This window comes from Hipposideros armiger, unplaced genomic scaffold, assembly GCF_001890085.2.
Source record: "Hipposideros armiger isolate ML-2016 unplaced genomic scaffold, ASM189008v1 scaffold_277, whole genome shotgun sequence".
Taxonomy (NCBI): Eukaryota; Metazoa; Chordata; class Mammalia; order Chiroptera; family Hipposideridae; genus Hipposideros; species Hipposideros armiger.
Window position 1 is genome coordinate 2,032,635 of NW_017731627.1, and position 20,040 is coordinate 2,052,674.

General features: G+C 54.4%; 3 protein-coding genes across 6 annotated transcripts in view; 1 reads left to right on the forward strand and 2 right to left on the reverse strand.

Annotated features, from left to right (window-relative positions):
• Nucleotides 1-2,323, forward strand: part of ARHGAP9 (Rho GTPase activating protein 9) — a 7,229-nt gene extending 4,906 nt beyond the window's left edge. Inside the window, exons 10-15 of the mRNA XM_019657565.1 lie at nt 3-101; nt 280-357; nt 500-553; nt 804-938; nt 1,304-1,409; nt 2,042-2,323. Of these exons, the coding sequence (XP_019513110.1) occupies nt 3-101; nt 280-357; nt 500-553; nt 804-938; nt 1,304-1,409; nt 2,042-2,210 (641 nt within the window). The 3' untranslated portion in view covers nt 2,211-2,323. The remainder of the gene's footprint in view (nt 1-2; nt 102-279; nt 358-499; nt 554-803; nt 939-1,303; nt 1,410-2,041) is intronic.
• Nucleotides 2,324-2,470: 147 nt separating this feature from the next.
• GLI1 (GLI family zinc finger 1) lies at nt 2,471-12,866 on the reverse strand. Of its 4 annotated transcripts, none has more exons than XM_019657558.1 (13): nt 12,760-12,866; nt 12,397-12,526; nt 9,513-9,660; nt 9,188-9,280; nt 8,721-8,928; nt 8,308-8,452; nt 7,875-7,964; nt 7,649-7,786; nt 7,184-7,333; nt 6,376-6,540; nt 5,637-5,867; nt 4,823-5,090; nt 2,471-4,411 (listed from the first exon to the last, which is right to left on the reverse strand). In XM_019657558.1, exons 3-13 carry the CDS (start codon nt 9,610-9,612, stop codon nt 2,667-2,669), a joined length of 3,333 nt encoding a protein of 1,110 aa, XP_019513103.1. In that variant the 5' UTR covers nt 9,613-9,660; nt 12,397-12,526; nt 12,760-12,866; the 3' UTR covers nt 2,471-2,666. The 4 variants fall into 4 exon arrangements, with proteins under 4 accessions (XP_019513103.1, XP_019513104.1, XP_019513102.1 ...); XM_019657559.1 differs by having other exon boundaries at nt 9,513-9,639; nt 12,397-12,546; XM_019657557.1 differs by having other exon boundaries at nt 12,397-12,546.
• Nucleotides 12,867-13,991: 1,125 nt separating this feature from the next.
• On the reverse strand, nt 13,992-19,187 carry INHBE (inhibin subunit beta E). The gene is made up of 2 exons (XM_019657609.1): nt 16,422-19,187; nt 13,992-16,190 (listed from the first exon to the last, which is right to left on the reverse strand). Exons 1-2 carry the CDS (start codon nt 16,717-16,719, stop codon nt 15,433-15,435), a joined length of 1,056 nt encoding a protein of 351 aa, XP_019513154.1. The 5' UTR covers nt 16,720-19,187; the 3' UTR covers nt 13,992-15,432.
• Between the last annotated feature and the right edge of the window lie 853 nt (nt 19,188-20,040).

Genomic DNA, 20,040 nt, shown 5'->3' on the forward strand with positions numbered 1-20,040 from the left:
AGACCAGGTGTTCGGCTGCCAGTTGGAATCACTGTGCCAGCGGGAAGGGGACACTGTGCCCAGCTTTGTGCGGCTCTGCATTGCTGCTGTGGATAAAAGAGGTTATTTACCCAAAGACCCCAGAATCTCCCCTTCCAATAGACCAAGACCTAGAATTCCCCACCTCCCTTATCCTAGTCTTCCTTCTGGCCTTTTTCTCTCCACCCTCAGATCCCCCACCAGACCTCACTACACGTGTCAGAGCAGGAATCCTTATCTGTTCCTTGCCTCATCTCCTAGGTCTAGATGTAGATGGCATTTACCGGGTGAGCGGGAACTTGGCAGTCGTCCAGAAACTTCGCTTCCTGGTGGACAGAGGTGAGAAGGGCAAGTGGTGGTTTGAAGAACTTCATGCCTCAGAACCACAGGCGGTTCTGAGTGAGGGAGCTGGCAGAACAGGGAGGTGGTCTGGCTGGAATTGCATGTCTTAGCTCTTGATCTCTTCTCATGCATGTTACAGAGCGGGCGGTCACCTCAGATGGGAGGTACCTGTTCCCAGAACAACCAGGACAAGGTACTTACGTGGAAGGCCTCTTAGACCCTTAAAAGTTCCCCACATCCTCTGTGCTCCCCATGTATCCCCCCATGTCCTGCTCCTGGGAAGGTCGTCCCCATCCCCACCTCTGCTGTCTTGACCCACTGTGGACCCCCTAGGCATTCCTGTGGTCTGCCTTCCCTGGATCTTCTCCCAGACTCCTGATCTCCGAGCCTCCGGGTCCATTTGGCCCTTCATGAGCCCTGAACCCCTCTGTACCTCCTTCCAGAAGGCCGGTTAGATTTGGACAGTGCTGAGTGGGATGACATTCATGTGGTCACTGGAGCCCTGAAGCTTTTTCTCAGGGAGCTACCCCAGCCTCTGGTACCCCCACTGCTGCTGCCCCATTTTCGTGCTGCCCTTGGTAAGGGATGGGAGCTTTGGGTAATACCCTTGATACTGGGACGGGGTGGGGTGGGCGTGGGGGAGGCATGAGGGGTAAAGAATAGAGTGGCGGTTGCCTTACACTCTTCCATGTCATCTTGAGCACAGAAATGGAAAATAATTTTCAACACATGTGCCAATTCCAGTATTTTTTTTTCTTGTGAATGTTTAGAGGGCTGAATTGAAAAGAATTCTAAAGCTGCAGTTGGGCTCAGTGAAAAAGGAAGCTGTGATAGATAAATGATGTTTTCCATGGGCCTGGGAAAGAGTAGTAGGTTACTCACCCTGCCCTAACACCTTCCCTAACCTTACTCCCTTGCCTTTCCCATTACTCTTTCTCTCTAGCACTCTCCGAACCAGAGCAGCGCCTCTCTCAAATACGAGAATTAATAGCCTCAATGCCAAAGCCCAACTATGACACTCTGAGGTACCTCCTGGAGCATTTATGCAGGTGGGAAAGACTGAACATCTTTGTTCATGTGGGGAGAGGCTGGGGTGGGGCATGCAGCAGGGACTATGTTCAGATGAGGGGAAGGTAGGGAAACACCTAAATTTAGAGCAATCAAGGAAACAGGCAACCTCTGTGCAGGGGACGTGTTACGAAGGTCAAAGCCTTTTGATTGGTCAGCATCAAATGGGGAAATGGGGACCAAGACAAGCCCAGGAATGCTGTTTGAGAGATAAGGGAAATCTAACCTCTCCCTTCCCTCTGCCTCTTTGTCTCCTATTGAGACAGTGGTGATGGCTTATTGGCTGAGCTGGGCCTTGTCAGTGACTTCTTAGAGAGGATAGCCATTTGATTTAAGCCTTCCAAATTGTGAGCAGAGAGGACTCTAGGGGCAGTCTCTGAAGCTGAGAAGAAGAGGTGGTTGTATCCTAGGTTTCTTCAAGTCGTATTCTGAAGGTTTCTCCACTGGTCCCATTTCCATCCCCCTTGACGCGCTCTCTCCTTGGTTTCCTTTGGCCACCACATGGGGTGATCCCAGAGTGAACTTTTCCCTGCTCAAACCTTTGAAGGATTAGATTTATCTGAAGTAGCAAAGCTGCTGCCTTATATCCCCTTCTCTTGGCCTTTGCCTACAGGGTGATAGCACACTCAGAAAAGAACCGCATGACGCCCCACAACCTAGGAATTGTGTTTGGACCAACACTTTTTCGGCCAGAGCAGGAGACATCTGACCCAGCAGCCCATGCCCTCTACCCTGGGCAGCTAGTCCAGTTGATACTCACCGACTTCGCCAGCCTCTTCTGACTGGGGCAAGGAAGAAGACAAAATGTATTTCTAGTGGTCTCTGTTGGGTACTCTTTGATGATGTGGCGTTGGGGGTTGTTCTGAGGATATCCCTTTAAACCATGTCTCTTAAATCCTGTGTCTCCCAGATGACTGTCTCCATCTTTGTGAGTCTGATCTGAGAGGTTGGGATGTGGAGAGAGAGCTTCTCTAAAGAGAAAAGTGCTTGCCTTGTTACCTGTCATCACCGCTCCCCCAGATAACAGCACATAAAGCAGGGCTTTCTGATGCAGTTCCTTTATTATCAAGAAACAGTGTCGTTATCAAATTCTTCATATACATATACAGATTGTACACAGCCCCCAGCCTCTACCTCCTATCCCTGGGCATCCCAGAGGGCTATGGCTCCTCCTCCTGACTTCTCTGGATGGACACCCCTTAGGAAATATGGATCTGTCATGGGTAGGATTCCCCACTTTAGGCGCTAGAGTTGAGGAATTGTGTCTCCCCAGGCAGGGATCCCAGTAAGACACTCATGTTGCCCACAGCCATGTTGGGGGGTCCAGAGGGAGGTGAGGTGTGTTCAGAGCTGTCCCCCTGATCATGGGAAGGGGGAGGGCTCAGCCCCTGGGCTTCATCCAGAATAGCCACAAAGTCCAGCTGAGTGTTGTCAAGATCAAGAGAGTCCAGAGGGTTACACACCTGCCCTTCGGGAGGAGGGTACAAGGTAGGACCCCCTCCCAACCTGCCCACCTCAGGATGCCCACAGCTGGGGTTGGTGCTCCCTGCCTTGAGGGGCCCATAGCAAGTGGGCAGTGGGGGCAGAAGTCGGGGTGGTGCTGCTGCCCTATGGGAAGCCTTGTTTGTCCCCACTGCAAAATTTTCATGGCATGGTGAAGGAGCAGGATAGGAGCCTGACTTGTGATTGGGCAAGTTGGGTGCAAAGCCAGCTCCATAAGTGGCCACTGGGGCCTTGGCAGGGCTTGGGTTAACCTGGGAACCCCCCAGAAACTTGGGACTCAGATAGAGAGGTTCTTGGACTGGGGGATCTCCCCTGCCCCCACCCTCCCACAGCAGCTCCTGTTGAGACTGAACATAATTACACACAAGCTGAGCCTTGAGCTGTCCCGTGGAGTGAGTGGGGGAATCAAAATCCAGTCCAGGCCTGGATTCTGAAGGAAGATAATCAGGGGTTGGCTGGGGATAGGGTCCTGACTGGGGATACTGGGGAGGGGGAGGCTGGGGGTAGTGGGAGAACAGAGGCTGTGGGCGTGAAGGTCCCTCATTGGGGTGGGCATTGAGGCAGGGTGCCAGTCCTGTGGAGTCAGAACCCATTGGACACCCCTGTTCTGGCTTGACCTGCACGTGTCCATAATGTTCAAGACGAGGACACTGGCTATAGGCTCCAGCTGGAGGCTTGGGGCCTGTGTACAGTCCTGAGTGGGAAGGGAACTCACCCCATGTTTCTGGGGTGGATTCAGGATAGGAGACTTGCTGAGGACAGGGGTTGTGGCCATAGTTGGTGGGTGGACCAGGTCCAAGAGGCAGAGAGCCTGGACCCCTAGCTCCATAAGGCTCAGCCGCTGTCCCCTCAGGTCCCCCGTAACCCAGAGTATCAGTAGGTGGGAAGTCCATATAGGGGTTCAGACTACTGCCCATCATGGAAGTCCCAACCTCTGGCTCCTCCCGTAGCCCTCTGGTATCCATGGCGACATTCTCAGTGATGCTGGGGGGCTGTGGTGAGTAGACAGAGGTTGGGAGTTGGGGATCAAAGTTCCGTCCTCCTCCTGCCACAGTGGGGGGGGTGTGGACACAACCCAAGCTCTTGAACCGCTGGACTCTGGCTGGGGCCGGGCGGTCAGCTGCCCGGGCTGGGTCACTGGCCCTCCGGGTAACCCCGACATTGGGGTTATATCCCGGATACTCAGCTCGGCTTCTCCAGGGAGGTCCAGGAAGACCCCCGATACAATCCAGGCTGGGTGCTGCAGTGGGTGGGGTACCACTTCCCCTGGCTGAAGCATATTTTGCCCGGAGCAGGTAATGCTGGGCGGGCGTGAGGCCAGGCAGAGAAGATGCCCCATTCTCTGGTGGGGAACCAGGGAGGAAAGGGGAGGCCAGGGAGGAGCGGCGGCTGACAGTATAGGCTGAGCTGACGCTGCTGGAGCTGCTGCTGCGGCGGTCAAGAGAAACTGGAGGGCCCAGACGGCGGGACACCGGGGTGCCTGTAAGTGATAGGGAGAAAAGGCAGGGTGGTCATGGAGCCCCCCAAGTCTCACCCTGCCTCCCCCAATGGACAGCCTTGTCCTGGAATCCCAGGGAAAGACTCCTTAACTCTAATCACTCAGTTCTGTCTTTTTCTCCCGTTCCCTTTCTGCTTCTGTGTCACCAGGGATTCAGGGTTGCTGTGAACAGTTGTACGGGTTGTACACTGCACAATCCTAGGGGACTGCATTCACCTCACAGACTTTGTATCACAATTTTCTGGTGGATGGAAGGAAAGTTTCTTAAGGAAGGGGGACATTTTCTAGTGTACCAAGGTGCTATATTGAAGCTCTGAAGGGTAAAGTCCTCCCACCAACCTCAGGGAAAGTCCAGATCTCAGCCCAGCACCACCCACCACATCCAGGTCTCACCGGTGTGGGTCAAGCTGGGGAGTTTGAGGCCCCGAGGCCCTATTGGCCGGAATTGATGTAGCTGGTCCAGCCTTAGGTTCTCAAGGCGGCGAAGAGTGGACAGACCAGTGCCAGCAATGCAAGGCCCCTCATCCAAGCTGGACAGGTCCTCAGTGCTGCCCCCTGTATTTCCAGTCATTTCCACACCACTGTCTGTATTTGCTGCGCTGCCTGCTGGGGAATGGTCACTGCTGCAGGACGACTGAGCCCCAGGGCTTGGCTGTGGCTTCTGTGGGGAAGATGAGGGCTGAAGGTGGCACCCTTCCCCCTTTCCCACAGCTCCCTGAACTTGGTGTTTCAGTGACTGCTAGGGTTGAGGGCAGGCTTACAGGCATTGAGAGAGCTGAACAGGTGACGGACAGGGCAAACTGGAAGAGATACATTGATGAGAAAAGCCTGGGCTGGAGCACAGACCGCCTGGGCTCAAATTTATCCCCTTAGTTCTGTGACCTTGGGCAACTTCTCTATGCCTGAGTTTCCTCATCCGAAAATGGGGAAAGTTAGTTCCTTTTTCATGAAGTTGTTGTGAGGAGTACATGAATTATACATGTAAAAGGCTTAGAACAATAAGTCCTATATAAGAATTTGCTGAACCAATTAAATAATTACACTAAAATCCCTAGATTTGGGGTAGTCCAAGGAGCAACACTGGGACAACTGGAGGACTGGCCATAAAGGAGTGATAGGGGAGCGGATGAACGAGTTGAGAAGGGACTAGGAAGATGTCAGCAGGGCAGTTGGGTATTGAGGCAGAGGGTTGCCGGAGTTGTCTCACCATAGCACCCTCTGGCACAGTCAGTCTGCTCTCCTCCCTGACAGGGCCTCCATCCCGCTCTCTCTTGGGCTCCACTGTGGAAAGGGATGGTGCCCGGGGCAGGGGGCCATCCCCTCGGTGCCGCTTGGTCACATGGGCATCAGGACCATGCACTGTCTTGACATGTTTCCGGAGCGAGCTGGGATCGGTGTAGCGTTTGGTGCAGCCAGGGAGCTTACACACATACGGCTTCTGTTGAGTGGAGAGTGAAGACAGCAGGCAAAGGGGTGAAAGCAGAAGAATGAAGAAGGAATGGGAAAAAGTGGTATCAAGTGAGGATGAGGGGAGTAAGGGGGGAACACACAGCACCCAAGGAAGTAAGGAGAGTTGGGCCCTTGGAGTAAAAAATGAGAGGATCAAGAGGAAGATGAGAAAAACTGACAGCCCAGGCCTAGGAAAGATGAAGGGGTGAACCCAAGTCTACGAGGCCTCATAAATACAGGGGCTGAGGAGGCCCGGGGTCTCCTTGAATTCGAATTTTAGGGTCTATTTTAGGTTAGCTCTTTGGCTGGTTAGAGGAAGGGGGTGGGATGGTAAGTAGACATTTTTAGTTTCAGAAAGGCCTTCTCCAGGTGAATTATGTGGGTGGGGGGGAACTCACCTCTGTGGAGTGGGTGCTGGGCTAAGGGATTTCTTATGGGGGAATCTCCCCTTTAGGTGGCTTCTCAAGTGGGGAGGGTTTCTTAGGTGGGGCATTCACCTCATTGGAGTGAGTCCGATTCTGGTGCTTGGCTCGGTCACTGGCATTGCTGAAGGCTTTACTGCAGCCCTCGTGCTCACACATGTATGGCTTCTCACCCGTGTGTGACCGCAGGTGCGTTTTCAGATTTTCGAGGCGTGAGTATGACTTCCGGCACCCCTCAAACTGAGGGATATGGGGGTCAAAGGATAGCTCTCAGACAGAAGGACATGGAATTAGAGGAACCCTAAATCTCAAAAGGGACATACATCAGAGAATAGAAATCAAGATGGGAGAGCACTGGGGCTTCAGAATTCCCATGATTAAGGGATAAGGCAGGCAAAAGCTGGCGAGACAGCAGTAGCTGGAGACACTCTGCCCGCAAGGACATGGAGCTGAGACCATCAGCATCTCCCAGTCAAGCCAGGGTGGGTCTCCCTGCTTGAGGATCTCAGACTGTCTTAGGGTGGGGTCGTTTGGGAGTGTCTTCTGTTCTCAGTGCAGGGCTTCTCCATTAGGAAGAGCAGTAGGCACCATGCCTCAAACTCACAGTACTTTCAGGGACCCACAAAAATGTCTTAATTTCTTTTAAAAGCAAGGGAAAAGTTAGCTTTTAGATTCCAGAAAGTGTTCTAATATATAGTATCAATATGTTTATCTTCATTCCAACAGTCATAAAATACAAATTTTTTAAATATCTGTTTATGGAGGAAGGGGCCAACAAAGGCATAAGGGTCTAGGGCCCATGAAAGTCATAATGGGTCCCTGCAAAGGTGGGGGTCCCCAATTTTTAGAGAGCGACCCTGAGCTTGGGAAGTGGGTACCTCACCGTGCACTTGTGTGGCTTCTCGCCCGTATGTCTGCGCATGTGGACCACCAGCATATACTGGGCTTTGAAGGGCCTCAGCTCCCTGGAGCAGCCCCCCCAATGGCACACAAACTCCTTCCGCTCCCCATGGATGTGCTCGCTGTTGATGTGCTGAGGGAGAAGATGCAGAGGCTTTCGGAGATTCCCCTATGCCCCAAGACCCAGAACAGACCTTCCCCTTGACCTCCCCAGCCCACCATATTCCTCCAGGGCTCCACCTCATAGGGGAAGACGGGGCAGGAAGAACATCATAGTCCACATCTCAGTTCTTCCAAGTTTGTAAAACAAAGCTACAGCTCCTGAGTTTATGCCTGCCCAATAGGGCACTCAACCTCTGACCTCCTGCCCTCAGCCTGATTCCACAGTGTCCCAACCAGAATGTCCTACAGGCTCCAGCCAGCATTTCTGTTACCCCCTGGGGCTCACATGCACCAGCTGCTCCTGGGAATCAAATTCCTGGCTGCAGCCATCCCAGCGACAGTCAGTCTCATACACAGATTCAGGCTCAGGCTTCTCCTCTCTCTCCAGGTCTTCCCGTCCATCCAGCATCCCCAGCAGGGCATCCTAGGGCAGGAGAGGCAATCCTAGGGTCACTTAGGTGACAGTTTTTGTTTCACTCAGGTTCCAGAGATAAAATCTCCCCCACCCTTACCTGCGTGCCTGTGGAGTTGGGGCTAGACATGTCACCTTCCAAGGGCTCTTCCGGGCACTTGCTAACCAGCATGTCCAGCTCAGACTTCAGCTTCCCCAAGGGAAGAGGTGAGGGTGATGAAGGTAGAAGGGGGCAGAAGAAAGAGGGAGCCCAGCCACGTCTTCCTGCCCCCACCCACGCAGCTGGAACCCCTGGGTTTGGGAGAGACTTTCTCCTCAGACTGCACTGATGAACAGGATGGGCAAAAGGTGGGATCTCATTTAGAAGAGTCTAATTGAACCCCCAGAGTGAACTCCAGCACCGATACCCCTTTATTTTTGGAGGATGCACCGAACTTTTATATTCCCTGTCCTTCCTTCACCTTTCCCTATAAAGTCCTCTCCCCTCCCCCCTCAGCTGAGGGAAATCAGGTGGCAAATATGAGGGCTCTCACCTGGCAAGTTGGGAGGGGTCCCCGGGCCTGAGGATGCGGCATCATCCCTCCCTGGGTGGGATCATGGGGACCACAGGGCTGGACCCCAAAGGAAGGCGAAGTCCCTTTTTGGTGATTCATCTGGTGTGGAAATCCCAGAGATGGGCTGAGGAGGAGGAGGAGGAGGAGGAGGAGGGGAAGCAGTTACTTAGGACTATCACCTCAGAAAGCCTCAGGAGTTCTGGGGCTATGTGGAGGGTGTCTGGAAGATGGTATGGGAAATGGCTGAGGCAGTCCTGGGGAGGTACTGAGGAGGGCTCCAACACTTTTGAAATGAAAGAATCCAGATAGGGTGAGGAGTTTTAGAGGGCTTGAGGCTTTCAATGGGGTTTGGTAGGGTCTTTAGGGCCCTCTTAGCCTGAGGCTATTTGCACCTCATGGTACTGATGGAGAGGTGACCATAGGAGCCCCCTGGAGAGGCGCAGCGTGAATTGATGAAGGCCACGAGGGAGCTGGGTGAGGTGCGGATAACTGTCTGCAGGTCCAGGCTGGCATCTGACAGAGGTGACATGGAGAGTGCCCGCTTCTTGGTCAACTTGACTGCACTCCGGGGAGGAGGAAAGAGTGGGGCTGGGCAGGAAACTGGGGAGATAAATATGGTAAAGGGGCATGTCTCTCCATGCAGACAACTGGGAGTCCTGATTCTCAGCAAAAAAACAAATGACACTTGACTCTGCCTTGCCCTATTGGCCTCATCTGTGACCTCCTGATCATGCTCTGACCCCTCACTCCCATCTCCAAGCATTTCCTCTTCCAAGATAGATCCCCTGCCATCCCACTTTCTCCCTCAGAACAAGTCCCAGAGGGGCAGAAAGGGAAGAGATGTTTCCTGAGGCCTCACCCTCCGTGCAGCTGTTGGTCTCTCTGGCTGGCCCATAACTGTGGGGGCCAGACATGAGGTTGGCCTGGTGGCAGAAGGGCAGGCCAGACAGTCCTAGAAAAGAGAGACAGCTGGGATGGGGAGTGAGAATGGGGGACACACAAGCCTTCACCTTGAAACCCCAGGCAAGGCCTCATCCCATATTCCAAGCCCACATGACATGGGGCCTCAAATCTTCTTATAGATGGGAAACTGGCATGGGATAAGAGATAGAGGAGGGATTCCTGGGGCTGGGAGAGAGATATCTGCCAGTCCTCAAGGCCTGGGGATAGGTATATGCACTAACCTTCTGTCCCCGTGCTGGGGGGGCCCTGACTTGGGAGAGGACGGAGACAGCAGGGCTCGCCATAGCTACTGACTGGCGGTGGTGTCATCGAGTTGAACATGGTGTTTCAGAGGACAGTGTAGAGACACTGCAGGAGGGGGAGGGAGATCTGCAAGTTATAAAGATGGGAGGGAAATAGGGAAGGTCAGAGAACTAACTCAGGCACAGAACCCTGGGCAGAGGTTCCCCTGTGCCCCCAGCCTCTTCAAGACATCTGCCACGGGACATCAGGGTGAAATGAGCATCACTCAGCCAGGGTGAGGATAAAGAGAGAAGTTTCAAAGAGACAGGAGCAACCTTGGTGATCTTTGTGGGAACTGGGTAGGAGCTTTCCCTGTGTGTGTAGTGGGGAGCGTTGTGAAGTAATTGAGCCTATATGAGCTTCAAGTGATTTTAATACCATAGATCCTCTATTCCTTCTTGCTCCGATCAATGGCCAGCTTTGAGGAGTAGGATGGGACTCTTCAGATGCGGAGCATCTGACTTCAAGCACTGGGCTGGCTGTTCTTCCTGAACCCCCTTTCCCCTCCCTTAATCTGTTTCTGCCTAGGGACAGCCCGCCTACAAGCTCTCCAGTGTCCAGTAGAGGGAGCCCTTGCCGCAGCCCAGACAGAGGCTGGTGGGGCCAGGAGGGAGCACGAAGGATCTGCCCTTTTCTCTAAGTCAGAAAACAGTGTAGAAGCGGATAAGGTTTCCGAGGGGAGCCTCCCGGGTCAGCTGTGTACAAAGGATGAAAGCTGATGTTATTCTGGGTTTGAATCTGGGCGCCCACTTAACTCTTTTGGTCTGTTTTTGGGGAACAGTAAAGGGACTTTGAGGGAAGGCTTTGGGAGAATAAAAAAAACAAAATCATCATCCATGTGAGAGGAGCAGTCAGTTAGGGAGCAGAGGGGTGCCGCTTGTCCGCTTTTCTCCTCAAACTCTGTTTTTGCTCCACCCCGGGTTTTCCGGTCTCCCGGGAGTGAGGGTGGGGTGGGGTGGGGTAGGGTGGAGAACCACCGGGAGCAGGCCGGCCGGCGTGGTGGGTGATCCCGGGATGCTGGGATTTAGGGTGAGGGCGGGGTAAGATGGGGAGCGGAACCCGGACCCCATGAACCAGGCTGAGTGTCGCAGCCTGGGCTGTACCGCTCCTAACTCCTCCTTTCCTAGCGGAGATCCGGATCCCGCATCCAAGACCTCCCAACTCGACCTTGGCACTATGGGGGGGGGGCACAGCTGGCTGGCAGCTGGATCGGAGGACACTTCTCCCGCCTCCTTCCTCTATGACTCACCCAGGGAAGGAGGCGGGGGCTCGCAAGCGACCCCCGAAACGTGCCTATTCTATCATCTTTCTGCTCCACTGCCCAGCCGCAGGGGAGCCGCGATGGAAATGGGGAGACATCCCTACTCGCCCACGCGTGCCACGGCCCACCCACAACTTCACACTAGCCAACTTTTCCAGCTTCAGTTAAGTTTTTCTGGGGTGTGGATGAGAGAGTGCAGGATGGGGCAGGGAGCTCTAGAGTTCCTCTCCTGGAACCCTGAATCATCTTCTGTGTCTCCCAATTTTCCAGAGTCCCCCTAGCACCCCCGCTCCCCAACTCCCAGAAGCCGGCCCCGCCCCCTTCTGGTCCCGCCTTCCCCGCCCCCGTGCCTCCTCGGCCCACCCAAGTAGCCGCCGCAGGCTCTGGCTGCAGACGGCTCCGATTCCCCCGCCCGCCCCGGGAGCCTAGTCGGGCGAGCCGCAGTGAAGCTGGGGGTGGGGGGTGGTGGTGTTGAGAGGCGGGACAAATTTTTCCCTCCTCCCCTCAGTGCATCCAGAAAGCTGGCAGTGGTGCGCGCGCCGGGCGGGGGGGTGGGGGGCACAGTTGGAGAGTGGGGGTCCCAGTGGCGGAGTGGAAAAGAAAGAAGAATCCAGACACTGTAGGGAAAGTGACTGGGTAAATAAGGTGTGTGTGTGTGTTGGGAGGGAAGCGGTCTGGGCACCTTAGGCTCCTGGGTATCCTAGTTGGCTTCCCAAGGGTTAACCCCTGCAGACCCCCGGGAACCCCCTTAGTGACGTCAAGGGCGGGGTCTGTGCCGCCTAGCAGGGGATGCCGAGGAGGTAATGGGGGGGTCTGGATCCCGCCCCGCTAGGGAAAACCACCTTAACTCCGGCCCTCACAACTCCCCAGGGAAATCGCCCCGCCTTCTCCCTCTACTGGACCGTGAAGACCTATCCTGTGAAGACCCCAGTTCTCTAGCCCCCTGAAACCTTCAGTCCCGAGTCTCTATGGGATCCCCTTTCCCTAATCCTGTCCCCAAAGCTAGCTGCCCAGGGCGGATTGTTTCGGGGTCACGGGGCCTGAAAGGCTTCAGAGCGGGGAGCAAGGGCAGGCAGGGTGGTCTGAGTCAGAGGAGGGGCCTCGGCCCCCAGCTCCTGTTTGGGAGGGGGGCCAATAGGGATGCATAGGCAGGCAGTGGCCAGTGGTCCCGCCCAGTCCCAGTAGGGGTCTCCCTGTCGCTGGCCCCAGCTGCCCTGGTGGTCCTGAGGTCAGAGGGTCAAGACAAGGCCTTCTCGGCTCCTCGTTAGCACCCTGCCCACAGCACTAGGAACTCAGGAGTCCAAATTCCTAGAGGAGCCTCGCTAAGGCCTAAACTAGACACTCCAGTCCCCTTCCTTGTCCAGAAGACACTCCTTTTCCCCAAAACACATGCACCAGCAAGCACATCTGTCACAAGACAGGTCTGGGGTTCAAGCCCAGCCGCCCCCCAGTGATTCTGTCGCCTCATACACACCCATCCCCACCCCACCTAGGGCTCTCTCCTTAGCTGTCCCCTCCTTTCAGAAACACTGACATCTTCCTGCCGGCGCTCAGAGACACACCTGGAGTTCCCTCTCTACCACGCAGACCTCCTGCTAGCCGTCCCTCCAGCCTCTTCATCCCAACCTCATGAAAGTGAGATGTTTCTAATGTATGGGAGAGGCGGAGACAGACAAAGAGATCCACGGTGGCCTGAGACAGAGACACACAGACTGTCAGAAGAAAAACAGATACAGAGAAAGGGAGATATAAATGAAAACATTCTCCAAACTTTCTAATATCTCACCCCAGGCTCTCCCACCCCCATTTTGCCTCTGTGCCCCAGTTCTCCCTCTTGACTGGGCAGAGTCCCTCGCAAGCAGAGCATCCCTTCAGGCCCCCTCCCCCACAGCTCCCAGGTGGTCCCCCGCCTGCCCCCCTCTCACCTCCGTCTGGGCGCAGGGCTCGGGATGCGCGGTCCAGGGCTGGAGTCTGGGCTGGGGGGTGTGCGGTGGGGAGGGGGGGCGGACAGGGCCACGGTAGCGCAGCCTCAGTGCCACCCCCACCCCCCCTAACCTGGCCTCCAGCCCTCCCGCCGGCCCAGCCCTACGGGCCGCAAGCCGGGACCACCCGCGAGAAGCGCAAACTTTTTTTTCCCTTCTGCAAAAACTTTTTCTCGCTCAAGCCGCTGGCGCGCCGCCGCTCTTCCCGCTCGCCCCTCACCTCCCTCCTATTTCCCTCCCTCTTGCTGTTCTGGAGGATGAGGCGGGGTAGCTGGAAGTGAGAGAGGGGGTGTCGGGCTTATTGCACCCCCAGGACCCCCAGGATCCTCCCCCTCCCTTGAGGGACCCTAGGCTGCCTAACCGCCCCCCCCTCCCGCAGAACACGCTGCTAGTGGTGGGCAGTAAATCCCGGCATGGATTTTTGGATCGGCTGCCCACGAAGAGGCCCTGAACCAGAGCCAGAAAAAACAGATTGAGAAATATATTTGGGGCGGGGCGGGGGGCGACGAAAAAGTTTACCCCAGAAAGATAATGTTGGAGGTAAGGTCGTCGACTTTGGTTAGTGCTGAGCATTCCGCAGCCTTGTAGTTTATCAGCCGGCCTCACTCTTTGGATGATAAATACATGAAGGCGTTGGGGTTTGGTGGAAAACAGGATTGGGACAGAGTTGGGTTGGGGGGCCCTGGGCGAAAGGTGTCTACGGAACATAAAAGAGAGGACTAGCGGCTGAGGCTCTGGGTGCAGAGTGTGTGTTCACAAGGTTACTAAGGAACCCAGACACCCAAGCACTGTTTCGGAGTAACCCCCATTCTCCTTCGTCTCGAACTTCTGGAGACTGCGGCCACCTCCGCACCTCTGCGCTGCCCACTCTTTCTACTCTTCTAGGTCGTCGGCTCCCTCTGCTGGCCGTTTTGGCACATGACACCCTCTCGAAGTCTGGAGGTAGAGGAGACGGGGAGCTAAAGGTGTTGGCTTTACAGGTCCCCCCACCAAAGCCCAGTTAGGACCCCAGGGAGGGAGGTTGTATGAGCCCAAAGAAACAAAGGGGCACAGTGCCAGAGGCTAATAGTGCAGAGCACTAGTGTCTGATAGTAGAATGCCCTGTCCCTTTGGATTTGTGTTGCCATGGTGACCGGATGCAGGGGAAGGGGCAGCTATTTTAGTCTCCCTGACCTTTCTTTATGAGAAAGTGGAGAAAGCATGGCGGGCAAAAGGAGTCCCTTCCTTTTCTGTCACCTCTCAGACCTCCCACATCCTCGTTCCGCTTCCAAGAACCACCTCCTTGGGCCCAGAAGGTCAGTGGGTTAACTGTTCAATCTGAGAGTCAAGGGGAAAAGGTGAAACTAGGAAGAGGTCTGGGGCCAGACAAATATAGATAGTAGCTGTGAGGGACAGACGAGGAGCCCTATTTGAGCCTCCTCCCCACATGACTTTGACCCAGATGCCAGTTATACCCAATGGGCCAGGCAAGACCAATGGTCACTGGAGAAAAAGGGACCCTACACATGTTCCTGTCTCAGCCTTGTGTCCTCTCTTCCAGGGGAGTTCTTTTAGAGCATGTTGCTTTCTCCTCCCCACCCAGGTCTCTAGATCAGCGGTTCTCAAACATTTTGGTTTCAGGACCCCTTTGTATTCTTAAAAATTATTGAGCTTTTGTTTATATGGTTTATATTCATTCACCATATTAGAAGTTAAAACTGAAAAAAAGTTTGTGACCCAAGAATACACAAGCACACATCCCATTAAAAATGATGTCAGAAAGATGATATAATCACATGCCACACAGCCCCTGGAACTCCACTGTACACTTTTGAGATAAGGAAAATAAAAAAAGGCAAATAACATCTTAGTATTATTATGAAAATAGTTTTGACCTTGTGGACACCCCTGAAAGTGTCTTGGGACCTCCCAGGGGTCCCAAGATCACACCTTGAGAACCATTGCTCCGGACCATCATCCCAGCCTGTCTTTATGACTCACACTTACTGATGTTTTTCCCATTTTTATTAGGAAAGTATAAAAGTTTGTCTCCCCAGTGGGTCCTACCGTCCACTGGGAAAGCTAAGAAACTTCTCAGGCTCAGCACCCCTCTCTCCTGACACCCATTTCTGGAGCTTCCCTAAACACCTTCCCTCAGGCCCTTGTCCATCTCCCTCTTGACCTTCCCTTAAAGCACTTCAACAGTTCTACCCTTGGTCAGCCTGTCTCCCCTGTCCCTAACCTGCTGGGCCCTCTGTCTGCTTCTTCCTTCCCTCACTTGAGGACTTTCTCTTCTTGGGAGAGACTAAGTCATTTTTCTCTGCTGTCTCCTTCCCTCCCTCCCTCCCTTCTGCCATTTTCTCATAGGGTTTAGAGTAGGAAATCATGCTTTCTGGGTAGATTCCTTCAGAGGACACTTTTCCCATCTCCCCACACATCAACCAGCCTGGAATAGACCACAGTATGGACAAAAGAAAGTGCCCATTTGGGTCCCATAGGGGTCAACCCAGTCATACTGCCAAGTGGCCCATTGGGTTGGGGGTTGCAGATCAGGAATCTGATGCCTCCAGCCACAGATGCCCTTTGCCTGGGAACCCCCAACTTGATCTCTTTACTGCAAACCCCCAGGTCCTCTTGCTAGCTGCAGCCACAGGCCTCCACCACCATATCTGGTACATCTGTCTTGACCACATTGCCATTTCGGTCCAGGTAGAGGAGAGAGAGAGGACTTCGGGCAGTAGGGACACAGCAGGAGGTACCCAAGGGCCAAGGGTTGTTGGCTTTGAGGAGGCTGAAGACAGCAGAATGGAAGGAGGCAGCAATGCCCGGGCTACCAGCCAGGTGGGGAGGGCACTGCCCACTGCAGTAATTCAGCTGGTACCCTTCAGGCTGCAAGATCCAGTCCTGCCATCCCAGTTCCTGGAAGTCTACATAATAGTCTCGCCTACAACATAAGGGGGTCTCAGGCTCACAGGTCAGGGTCCTCCTCCTGGCTCGGCCTGTTCCAGGCTCATTGGGCTGGATCTTAAGCTCCAGGAAGGGCCGCTGGTCTCCTGCTGTGTCCAGGAGCCTCCGAGGTTGTGGGATAGTCGTACCGTTGCCTTCTAGGAGTCTGCAGTGCAGTTGGAGTTTCAGGACACGAGACTCCTCACCCCTCAAGCCACTAGAGGGCAGAGTCAGGGCATGCCAGCCAGGGGTTGTCATTTGGTGCTCAGCCAAGAGGGCGCGGGACACTCGGTGCCTCCTTCGTGGGCCCCATCGGAAGATCCTCAAGTACAGAGTACCAGGAAGGGTGGGGAGCACATGCAGCCATAGGCGAGCATGGTGCAGGTGGTGGGACTGGGCAGTGGACAGCTGGAAGATGAGCATGGAGCTGCAGGTTGAAGTGGAGGAGTCTGCCAGAAAGATGGAGAAAGGACTGAGGATATAGCAGAGATAGAGCTCTCCTCTGAGACTCCTGCAGGCCCTGCCCACTCTTCTCCCTAGCACCCATCTTTAGAGGAAGCAGGGACTGCCTTTCGTCCTCCACAACCAGTCCCTGCCCCAACACCTCCTCCTCCTCCCACACCCAGTTCCTTCTGCCTCCCTTTCCCTGTCTGCTCTCTGTCTATCTCTCCCTCACCCACCTGTGGTGGTAGCAAAGCTGATGACCTCTTCCCCATTAGCTGGAGCCACACTTCCCTGCTGTAGTCTCCGGAGAGCTCTGGTCAGTGCTGCCTGGGGTGGAGGATTAGTTATCCTGGGACGGCTGGTCAGGTGTAGCCTCTCCAGGATTTGCTGCTTGGCTAGCTCCAGGACCAGAGCTCGTTCTGCTTGAGGTGCCAATGTGGGGCCCCCACAGGAGGGACACACAGACCTTGCCCCCTGCGCCCATACCAGTGCCCACAGCAGCACCAGCCGGAACTGGACATCAGGGAGCTCCATGCTTCTGGTGAATGGCCCTGGGTCTGGGCGGGAGCCTCAGATGGCAGTTGCTCCTTCTATTGAGTGATTTTGTGGAGGCCAATGAGGGCACAGCAGCAGCAGACACCAGTGCCACACCTACCCTTAGCCAAGGGTAGAGCTACCTGTCTTCTATTGCCAGGGACACAGGAAGGCAGAAGGTGGATGGTCCGATGGGTAGCTGTGTTTAGCACAATCTGCCAGTTTGACCCTCACAGTTCATGTCTGGGCCTCTTTAGAGCCGGCAGCCTGGGGCTCCCTCACCTCGTGGTCAGCCAGCAGACCTACCCTCTAAGCCCCAGATTGGCCAGCTGTGCTGCCCATCAAGCCCCTGCAGTGGGTGGAGGTTCCCCCCTGGAGCTCTGGTTTCACCATCTGGCCCTGGTCACTGAGCTTAAGGTAGGGGTATGGGGGTTGCGGGGGGGGGGCAATGTGGACACGCATGATGCAAGAAAGAGGATGATTTCACATGCTCAGTCCCCAAGGTCTGGGACTAGGGGGCGGGAACTCCATATAGTAAGGTGAGGAAGGGCAATTTCCCCCCATCCCTCCAGCCTTTCTAACTTGCTCCCCAGCCACTGCTGCAGCAGTCTCCATGAGACAGCTATAAGTTCCGGTGGTTATTTCTCTAGGGCCTCTGGGCAAGAAGAACAACTCTGGTCTCTTTATTTCTAGCAATGAGGCTGGGACAGGGGTGAGAGGTTGGGAGGTGGGGACAGGAGGAACGGAGTCCTCTTGCCCAGGCCAAGGTGGCAATGCCACGGGACACAGAAGTCACCCCTGACCCTGCCTGTGCTGGCTGCCCAGAGTCCAGTTGGACTGGAGCACAACGTGGAAGAGGGCAGGGGCATGGGGGTTGGCATGTTACTGTGATGTCTGGGGAAACCCAGAAAGGTGGGGGTGGGGCTGATGCAATCGTACAGCAGGGCAGAGTCCATCAAGGCTGGCAGAGGGCATGGGACTTGGTAGAGCCTGTACCCAGCTGCTGGTTCTTGTTCAGGGGACTGAGAGTTGCCTAAATGTGGGGTATCCTAGAAGTGGTGCCAGTCCTCTGTTAATGGGGGTGGGAAATGGGTGGTTTAAGGACTTTTAAGAGCAAAGCAAAGTGAGTACAAAAACCTTAGTTCCAATCCCAGCCCTCCTTACCATACTTCCTCACTGACTTTATATGGGTGGGCCAAGGCCCCTCCACCTTGAACTCATGAGGGAAGGTTTCATGCTAGCCTTTCTCCTTATGCCCCAGTTTTTTCAAGAAGCTGGGAGGATGTGACTGTGATTTGTAAATGTGCCCCCACTCCATTTGATTCATCTCCCCACTATTTAGCCAGTGAGGGCTGTCAAGAGAGACTGACTACTAGGTCTGGCACCAGAGAGAGAGAGGTGGTGCTTTGGGGGCTGGGCCGCAGTACCACCAGTGTCCACCATGTGGCAGTGTCGTGCCACTGGACAGCAGCTGTTTGAGAGCTGACCAGCTTCCGAGGAAAAGGGCTACTCTGGGGAGTGGAGAGATGCAACACTTCCCAGCCTCTCACTCTGGAGACCCTGCCTCTCCAACGGGTGACAGAGACGCTGGTCCCTCTGCTCTCTCACCTAGCCACTGCCAGAGAGCAGAGGTTGTTGTCAGGACCCACATCACTGCTACCTTTGGTTTTGGACCTCATCACACTGACAGGTGGCAATAGAGCTTGGTGATGGGTGCGACGCCCTTCCCAGAAACTCAGGGCACTGTGTGGTGGGGAGTGGAGAGAAGGAACAATGAGCCTTTTAGACCCTCCTGTGCACCCTGCATTTCTCTCCAGGTTCTACATATTCAAGCCCCTCTGTCTGGTACTCTCCCAGCTCCCAGCTCCCTCTTTGTTGGTCAGGCTGATGAGTGACAGCTCTCTATCCCTTCAGGTCTGGACTGTAGAACTGCAAAGTCGAGGTTTCTGCCCATGATGGTGTTTCAGAGGGCTTACCTGTCAGTGCCAGGAGACAGAGTCAAGGGAAACAGCAAGAAGTGGCTGCAGCAGTCGCTGACCCCACCTCTCCCCCACCCTCTCTGTCAGGTGCCCCCAATTTCCAGCACCTCCTACCATGCTTGCTGCTGTGCTTGGCCTGGCCCTACCTCCCCACTGACACTTACGTCAGAACCCAGCTATAAATATGCTCTTAGCATCTTAGTCACTTTTCCCAAGAAGTGCTCCTGGGTTATAAATACCCTAGCCATCTGCCTTACAGGCCTGCCCTACCACCAACCTGGTTGGGGGCTGGGGGTAAGTGACAGGCTTGGGGGTGGGTAAGGAAGTAGAAGAAGCCTGAGTGATTATCTTGCCCAAATGAGAAAAGCCTGACAGAGTCCAGAGTTAGGGGCCAGGGGGCTCTGAAAGAAAAGGTTTGGAAGCAGACAGACCCACCCTTTCCCCTTGTTACAGAAGGCGGAGCAAAAAAAAAAAAAAAAGGAATAATACTGATCCTGTGTTTATTTTTAAATTTGCCATTTTGTTCATCATGGATTTTTTGGCATTAATTTTGATGTTTTAAAAATATAGAATTAAGATATTATTTATCTTGATTGACGAGTTTTTTGGCTTCCCCTTAAAATTTTGCCCCTCAGGTGAGTGCCTCACTTCACCTCACCTTAGTCTTTCCTGGGGACTAAAGCTGTAGTGGGAGGGAGGGAGGTAAGATCTGATAGGGGGTGGAGTGTGGGGAGGGAGAGGCACTAGAAGACTGCCTTAGATTCTCTCCTGAGGTGAAGCTCTCCTTAGGTCAAAAGGGAGATAACTTCCATAAGTTTGCTCAGGAAGCAACTCAGATTTGCAGTCCCTGAAGAGGTCCGTTTCAGACTTTCTCCTCTAGGGTTCCTATTCCAGGGACCTCAGACCCTGGTAGCAGGGGGTTATAAATTGAGCAAACACAGACATCACGTAACCCAAAGGACACATGGGTTTTGCGAAAACTCGGCCTTGGGCTGCAGACAATATCGACCCCATGGTTCAGGGCTGTCCAACAAAAGGGAGGAGATGGTGGGGGAAGAGGGTAAAGGTCTAGAGAAGACCCAGTCTCAGAGCAAATGCCTCCCTCTTCTCACCCCAGGTCTTCTTTTTCTTCTCTCTGTCCCATTGAAGTGGCTTTTGGCCAGTTCCAGCTTCCAAACAGGACTCCTGAATGGAGCCCTGGGGATCAGTGAAAGGAAGCCAGACAGCTCTGAGCCATCCCTCTGCCTCCTACCACGTGTGTGCCCACAGGTTGTTGGCCTGCTTGCTGACTGAGTAGTGATCTGTCTTATCTCTTGGAGCAGGTACAAGAGGAGGAGAGGAA

Coding starts and splice junctions, on each gene's coding strand:
- GLI1 (XM_019657560.1), bottom strand. CDS start 9,612: ATGTTCAACTCGATGACACCACCGCCAGTCAGTAGCTATGGCGAGCCC. Junction 8,453..8,720: donor CTCTCCATCAGTACCATGAG/GTGCAAATAGCC, acceptor CCTCCTCCTCAG/CCCATCTCTGGGATTTCCAC. Junction 7,787..7,874: donor CCAACTCCACAGGCACGCAG/GTAAGGGTGGGG, acceptor CTCCTGCCCTAG/GATGCCCTGCTGGGGATGCT.
- INHBE (XM_019657609.1), bottom strand. CDS start 16,719: ATGGAGCTCCCTGATGTCCAGTTCCGGCTGGTGCTGCTGTGGGCACTG. Junction 16,191..16,421: donor CAGCTTTGCTACCACCACAG/GTGGGTGAGGGA, acceptor TCTTTCTGGCAG/ACTCCTCCACTTCAACCTGC.